This window comes from Marmota marmota, unplaced genomic scaffold, assembly GCF_001458135.2.
Source record: "Marmota marmota marmota unplaced genomic scaffold, marMar, whole genome shotgun sequence".
Classification (NCBI taxonomy): domain Eukaryota; kingdom Metazoa; phylum Chordata; class Mammalia; order Rodentia; family Sciuridae; genus Marmota; species Marmota marmota.
The window spans coordinates 1,210,065-1,217,817 of NW_025999895.1; the positions used below are offsets into that span (position 1 = coordinate 1,210,065).

General features: G+C 51.7%; 1 protein-coding gene across 1 annotated transcript; it reads left to right on the forward strand.

Annotated features, from left to right (window-relative positions):
- Positions 1–6: 6 nt before the first annotated feature.
- On the forward strand, positions 7–2,161 carry Actg1 (actin gamma 1). Its single transcript, XM_015504071.2, has 4 exons — positions 7–247; positions 510–948; positions 1,032–1,213; positions 1,335–2,161. The coding sequence occupies exons 1-4, from the start codon at positions 14–16 to the stop codon at positions 1,476–1,478; spliced, it is 999 nt and encodes a 332-aa protein (XP_015359557.1). The 5' UTR covers positions 7–13; the 3' UTR covers positions 1,479–2,161.
- Positions 2,162–7,753: the final 5,592 nt, after the last annotated feature.

Below are 7,753 nucleotides of genomic sequence, written 5' to 3' on the forward strand. Positions count from 1 at the left end.
CTTGCAGGGCGTGATGGTGGGCATGGGCCAGAAGGACTCGTACGTGGGTGACGAGGCCCAGAGCAAGCGTGGCATCCTGACCCTGAAGTACCCCATCGAGCACGGCATCGTCACCAACTGGGACGACATGGAGAAGATCTGGCACCATACCTTCTACAATGAGCTGCGCGTGGCCCCCGAGGAGCACCCGGTGCTGCTGACGGAGGCCCCCCTGAACCCCAAGGCCAACAGAGAGAAGATGACTCAGGTAGGGCAGAGCCCGGCCGGCGCCCTGTTCACAGTCATTTTCTGTTGAGCCTCATTTCCTGACGGTCAAGTGTCTCTTTGCTGTTCCAGGCTTCTGTTCCTCTCCTGGCATTTCCTCCCTGAGGCCTCCAGGTTTCTTGTGTGTTTCTGCCTGCGTTCTGTTCTTTTTCCACACATCACATTTGTGGCATGCGGCATGTAGTGTGTGGGCAGGGGTGGCCTGGGGTTCCTGCCTCTGACTGAGCTGCTCCTTGTCCCCCCAGATCATGTTCGAGACCTTCAACACACCGGCCATGTATGTAGCCATCCAGGCTGTGCTGTCCCTGTACGCCTCTGGGCGCACCACTGGCATTGTCATGGACTCTGGTGACGGGGTCACCCACACAGTGCCCATCTACGAGGGCTACGCCCTTCCCCACGCCATCCTGCGTCTGGACCTGGCTGGCCGGGACCTGACAGACTACCTCATGAAGATCCTGACAGAGCGTGGCTACAGCTTCACCACCACCGCCGAGCGGGAGATCGTGCGCGACATCAAGGAGAAGCTGTGCTACGTTGCCCTGGACTTCGAGCAAGAGATGGCCACTGCTGCATCCTCCTCCTCCCTGGAGAAGAGCTACGAGCTGCCCGATGGGCAGGTGATCACCATCGGCAACGAGCGGTTCCGGTGTCCAGAGGCACTCTTCCAGCCTTCTTTCCTGGGTAGGTGTCTGGATGGGGCACAGAGTTCAGGGCCTGGCCACACGGAAGTCTTCAGGCTGCTAAGGGAGAGCTTTGTTCCCTAGGTATGGAATCTTCCGGCATCCACGAGACCACCTTCAACTCCATCATGAAGTGTGACGTCGACATCCGCAAAGACCTCTATGCCAACACCGTGCTGTCGGGCGGCACCACCATGTACCCAGGCATCGCTGACAGGATGCAGAAGGAGATCACAGCCCTGGCCCCCAGCACCATGAAGATCAAGGTGGGCGTTTGCCTGGCCTGGCGGGTTACCTGGGCTGGGCTCTTGTGGAAAGGGCAGCTGCTTGGGTGTGGCCCCAGGATGTAGGGAGCAGGGTGCTGACTGTTGTCCTTTCCCTCCACAGATCATCGCGCCCCCTGAGCGCAAGTACTCTGTGTGGATCGGCGGCTCCATCCTGGCCTCGCTGTCCACCTTCCAGCAGATGTGGATCAGCAAGCAGGAGTACGACGAGTCGGGCCCCTCCATTGTCCACCGCAAATGCTTCTAGATGGACTGAGCAGGTGCCAGGCACCTGCTGCCTGAGCCGAATCTGAAGTATAAATTTGCTTTGGCAAATGTATACACCTCATGCTAGCCTCATGAAACTGGAATAAGCCTTTGAAAAGAAATTGTCCTTGAAGCTTGTATCTGATGTCAGCACTGGAACGTAGAACTCGTGGCTGATTTTGACCTTGTATTCAAGTTAACTGTTCCCTTGGTATATGTTTAACGCCCTGTGCATATCTTTGATTTAAGCCTTTAGTCCATGTGGCTCGGTCACCTGGTACCTGAGGTGAGAGCGTGCATAAAGGAGAAGTCCACAGCAGTGATCTGTGCAGGGTATTCATGTGTCGGCTGACAGACTTCCAGGATTGCTCGGGCTGGCAAGAGTTCCTGGGCCAGCTGTCACTTCTTGCCGGTCTAACAGGGTGGGAAAGTCCGAGCCTTAGGACCCAGTTTCCGTTCTTACCAATGTTCTCCTGCCTGGCCACCATTGGTTATTACTTGCCTTGAGTTGGAAACGGTTTGCATTTACATCTGTAAATTTATTCATTTTAATTTATGTAAGGTTTTTTGTACTCAATTCTTTACCAGATGACAAAATTTTTGGTTTTCTACTGTTATGTGAGAACATTAGGCCCCAGCAACACTTAATTGAGTAAGGAAAAATAAAGTGCTACAGTACACTGAGGGTCTGCTCTTGTGCACGTGTGTGGGTGTGTGTGTGGGGGGGGGGGGCGGTGCAGGTGGACTGCCATCTGGGAGAGTGGGATGGGATGGGATGTGCTGTGCTGGGCCCTGCACTCAACCTCCCTCAAGCCAGAGATGGAGCCTCTGCTCTGGAGTGGAACTCCCTTCTTGGGATGTCTGATCCCTAACCATAGACACTGCTTGCCACCAAGAGGTACCTGAGCAGCAAGGAGTGGTGCCTCCTGAGGGCTCACAGGTCCTCGGCCCCCAGGTGGTAGGGTTGAAACTGAGGCTTGGAGGTTGCTTCTGGCTGGCCAAGCAGCCATCATGGGGTCACTGCTGGATGTGCTAGTTGTCCAAGAGGGATGGCTCTGACTGGCCTGCAAATTGGACCTCGAAGGAGCCTGATCCCAGTTGAAGCCCAGGTAAGAGCAGCCAAATGTGCTTCTAGGGCAGAGCTGCCAACCTGGGGTTGGGGTTTAGGGTAGCCATGTCCTTATCGACCCCCTGCATTCAATCCCTAGCACCAGGAAAAAAAAAGAACTTGATTGTAATTAGAGGTGGTGAGTGGACGTGTGAATAGTTGGAATGGCGACTTTTATGTCATGTATTTTTTACCACAGTAAAACCATATCACAGGACGTGCACATCCGGGGAGCCCTAGGAGTGGGAATTAGGATGAGGCGGGAGGGGTCAAGTAGGAAAGTCCAGTGGGTGCTGGACCTGCTGGGAGCTCCTTGACCTAGTTCCATCCCACTCCAGGAACCTCTGGTTCCAGGTTGTAAATGCCGCTTGGCCTTGGCAGATCCTGTCCCCTGCTCCAGTGCAGGTGGACCTCATGGGTCTCCTGACTCTTGAGGCCAGGTCACACCAGCTTCAGATTAGACCAGCACTGGTTGACCCTTAACTTGCCCTTATGGTATGGCCAAAGCCTGCTTGGCATTTTGGGGTGTATGGCAGCCACCAAGGCCAAGAGAGACCTGGGCCCAGTGTCACTCCCCTCTCCTGGCACCAGGGTGGCTCAACATGTGTTCCTAGGTGATGGGGAGATGGCCACATCAAGGCGTTAAGTTTTGCTTTGCAAGAGCTGTATCTCAAGTCAGAGAGAGGGACCTGTGTGCCCCAAAGGGCAGAGAGACTCCCACCCTGGCTCTGCATAGCCAGAGACTGACCCCCTCCGTCCACTTCTGCCAGGACTAGTGCCAAGAGGTTGATGCCCCCAGCATCGCAGCTAGCCTGTCACCCCCCATGGCAGCATTCAAAGACCATGGTGCCCGATCCACCTTACAGATATCACATCTAATGCTTCTTTTGGTGGGGGGGGAGTTTGTCTTGTATTGAGGATGGCAGCCAGGGCCTTGCACATGCCAGGCAAGTGCTGTACGCTGAGATGCTCCCCAGTCCCCTCACTTTTTTTTGGTATCAGTGATTGAACCTGGGGTACTTAACCACTAAGCCACATCCCCAGCCCTTTTAATATATCCTAATTAGGGACAGGGCCTCGCTGAGTTGCTTAGGGCCTCCCTAAGTTGCCAAGGCTGGCTTTGAACTCATGATCCTCCTGCCTCCGCCTTCCCAGTAGCTGGGATTACAGGAAGGTACCACTGTACCTGCCAGGGGGCAGATCTTTATTCTAGAGAGTTCCTCCACTCTGGACCTTGCTGATGGCACCCTTGAGGTGCAGTTCAACTTTCTTAATACTTGATATTCTTTCTAAACTTACAATCAGGTCTGGCTTTCAATGTCTTCAGTGATCAGCCTGATTCAGGTTTAACATATTATTATTTTTAAATTTTTTAGTCGTAGATCTTTATTTTGTTTGTTTATTTTTATGTGGTGCCGGGGATCAAACCCAGTGCCTCATGTGTGCAAGGCAAGTGCTCTGCCACTGAGCCCCAGCCCCAGCCCGGGTTTAATTATTTTTAACAAGAATATGACTGGGTAGTCGGGCACAGTGGCACATCCTATAACGCCAGCAACTCTGGAGCCTGAGGCAGGAGGATTGCAAGTTCAAGGCCAGCCTGGGCAATTTAGCAAGCCGGCTTTCAAGACAAAAAAAGGGCTGGGGTTGTAGCTCAGGGGTGGAACATTTGCCTTGCACATAGGAGGCCCTGGGTTGCATAAAAATACATAAATAAATAAAGGTGTGTGTCCATCTACAACTAAAAATGTTTAAAAAAATAAAAAGAGACTGGGGAGATAGCTCAGTGGTAAAGCACCTGCCTTGCATGAATGAGGCCTTGAGTTCAATCTCCATCGCCACATAAAAAATAAACAACAACAATAAAAAATATTTAAAAAAAAACAAAATACATTAAAAAAGGGGGGGCTGGGGAGGTAGCTCATTGGTTGAGATTCCCTGGGTTCCATCCCCTGTACCCTGAAGAGAAAGAACAAGAAGGAGCAGCCTGGGGCCCAGTGCCCAGGCAGGGCTGGGTCAGCAGCCACTGGCACTTTCATGGAGGGCTGCACGTGGCAGCTCGGCCTCTCTCCCGTCCTCCTCCATCTGTCAGAACACCTCTGCAAAGAAGGCTTGGAGTATGGTCCACAGCAGAAGGACAGAGCTGGCCTCTCCCTGCTTCTAGACAGAGGAGCCTGCAGCCCAAGCCCAGTCTGCCGTGGCCCGTGGATCAGGTCTGCCCAGCTCCCCGCTGGGGGCCTGCCCCAGAGACTCCATCCCAAGCAGTCTGGAATCTCTACCCTGTCTCTGGCTTTGCTTTCTAGAATGTCACACAATGGAATCGCACACTGGGTAGTGTTTCCAGCTGGCTGACTTCCCTTGGTGAGGTGCGTTCCCAATCCCTGGGGCTCTGCGTGGGTGCCCTGCCGCCGGCATGCCTTTCCTCGCTAATTGGGACCCTCGGAATGGAGGGCCGCCGCCGGCTCACTTGCCTATGGAACAATGTCTTGTTTCCTTAGTTTTCATTGATCATGAATGGACATTGTGGTCGAGGTTTTTGTGTGAACATAAGTCTTCAGATCACTTGGGTAAAATCTCTATGTGTATAATTCCTGGGTTGGACAGTAGGATATGTCTATCATTGTAAGAAATTGCCAGATTAGGGCTGGGGATGTGGCTCAGGAGGTAGTGCGCTCACCTGGCATGCGTGCGGCCTGGGTTCGATCCTCAGCACCACATACCAACAAAGATGTTGTGTCCGCCGAAAACTAAAAAATAAATATTAAAAAATTCTCTCTCTCTCTCTCCCTCTCTCTTTAAAAAAAAAATATGAAATTGCCAGATTGTCTTCCAAAGTGGCCTACCATTTCATTCCCACCAGCAGTGCACAAGAGTTCCCGGTGTTCCGCATCCCTGAGAGCTATTGAAGTGGGCAAGTTTTTTAAAATCTGTGGCGGGGCTGGGGATATAGCTCAGTTGGCAGAGTGCTTGCCTCACATGCACAAGGCCCTGGGTTCAATCCCCAGCACCACCAAAAAATATATATATTGGGGCTGGGGATATATCTCAGTTGGTAGAGTGCTTGCCTCCCATGCATAAGGTCCTGGGTTCTATCCCCAGCCCCACAAAAAAAAAAAAATAAAAATAAAAATAAATAAATAAATAAAAATAAAATCTGTGGCAAAGGGGCTGGGGCTAGGGCTCATCAGTAGCACATTTACCTGGTCTGTGTGAGGCCCTGGGTTGGATTCTCAGCACTACATATAAATGAATTAATTGATTAAATAAAGGTCTATCAACAATTTAAAAAATAAAAAAATCAGGGGCTGGGGATTGTGGCTCAGAGGTACAGCGCTTGCCTAGCATGCGTGAGGCACTATGTTCGATCCTCCTGGGTTTGATCCTCAGCACCACATAAAAAATAAATAAATAAATAAATAAAGATATTGTGTCCACCTACAATTAAAAAATGTTTAAAAAAATCTGTGGCAAAATGCACATAATCTAGAATCTTCCACCTCAACCGCCATAGAGTGTGCTCCAAGTGCTATTAAGTACTCTCCTCCGGTCCTACAACCAACCTTGGAACCCTTCCTCACGCAAGACCCAAAGCCTGTGCCCTTAAACACAAGCTCTCCCCCACTCCCTGGCACCTGCTGTCCTTCCAGTCTCTGGCTTCCTCTGCTCTAGGTCGAGTCCTGTGGACTATGCAGGGTTTGCTCTTTGTGTCAGTGGACTCTGCCACATTCCGCGACTGAAACACTCAGGGTCATTCCAGGTGAACTGGGTGCACAGAATGACCACACAGAGACAGAGAGACCTTTTCCTTTGGGTCCTGTGACAGCTCCGCTGACCTTAGGGGTCTGTGGAGAGAGAGAGGAGAATGTGCTGACCCCTTTTATTGGGGAGAAGCCATTCAAATGAGGCAGGGGGTCAGGTTTTGGGGGGCTGAGTCTAGCTTCCTGATGTCTGCTGTCAGCAGATTGACTGACATCTAGGAAGGCCACACCCAAGGGCAGAGCAAGAGAAGGGGACACACAAAGGGCGTTTCCATGGAACATTCTATCCCAAACAGGGCAAAGGGGTAGGATTACGAAAGAACAGGTGAGTGTAGCTCTACCCCAGGGTGTGCCTACTCAGACAACTGGCCTTGCTGTCCGAGTGGGGGGAAAAGACCGAGTCCCTGGTCACGGCACTAATGGCACTACCGCGCCAGACTGCAGTGATCTTTCAGATCCCTGGTGCATCAGGACTGGAAGGTGTGGTCTCAGTGTGGCCCCCACAGGACCCGTTTCACTGAGCATATCTAGGGCTGTGTCTGAATTTCTCCTTCACCTCTGCTGGGGACAGAGTGAGCCGCTGGACAAGCACTCTGCCAAGGAGATGCATGAGCCCATTTCCCTTTTGTTTTTTAAATATTTTTTTCAGTTGTAGATGGACACAATACCTTAATTTAATTTATTTATTTGTAGGTGGTGCTGGGGGTTGAACTGGGTGCCTCACATATGGGAGGCAAGTGTTCTGCCACTGAGCCCCAGCCCAGCCCAGTTGTACCTTTTTATGTGTGGGTTGGCACAGTCTGGATCTTCTAATTGTGAAATGTTTGTTCTAGTCTTTTGCCCATTGTGATGTGTGTTTTAATGTGTCCACTTGACTGGGCTAAGAGCTGCCCAGATAGCTCGCAGCACATTATTTCTGGGTGTTTCTGGAAGAGATAGCATTTACTAAGAAGATTGATTTCCCTAATGCGGTGGCATCATTCAATCCTTGAGTGTTGAGAGCCACAGCCGAAGGGGCCCCAGCAAACTTCCAGCTGCCAGCAAACTTCCAGCTGCCGGCTGATGATTGGCTCACAGCGGCCCCAGCAACATCTAGCTGATTGGCTCCTCTGCGGTGATGCTCATTGGGCTGTTTCCCTGCCCTTTCAGACCACGGAGCTGCTCATTGGGGGACTTTTTTGGCTCCGCCCATGTGACCCAGCCAATGGGCCTCAAGAGCAGGAGGATTGTGGGAGGTGGGGAGAAGCTTGTGTGGGAGAGAGAGGCTTGTGGAAAGCCGGTGGTGGCAGTTGGGGCTCTGAGGGTTTTTCCTGAGAGGCTGTTTTGTTTGGCGTGTGTGGTTCTAAAAATAAAGTTAGTTTCTTTTGACAAGTGGCTCCTGATTGTGCCCAGCCAGACTGCTGCATTTGGTGG

Bases quoted from the DNA above. Each gene is read 5' to 3' on its own strand.
- Actg1 (XM_015504071.2), top strand. From the start codon at position 14: ATGGTGGGCATGGGCCAGAAGGACTCGTACGTGGGTGACGAGGCCCAG. The intron at 248-509 runs GTAGGGCAGAGC...TTGTCCCCCCAG, and splicing joins ACAGAGAGAAGATGACTCAG to ATCATGTTCGAGACCTTCAA. The intron at 949-1,031 runs GTAGGTGTCTGG...TTTGTTCCCTAG, and splicing joins CTTCCAGCCTTCTTTCCTGG to GTATGGAATCTTCCGGCATC.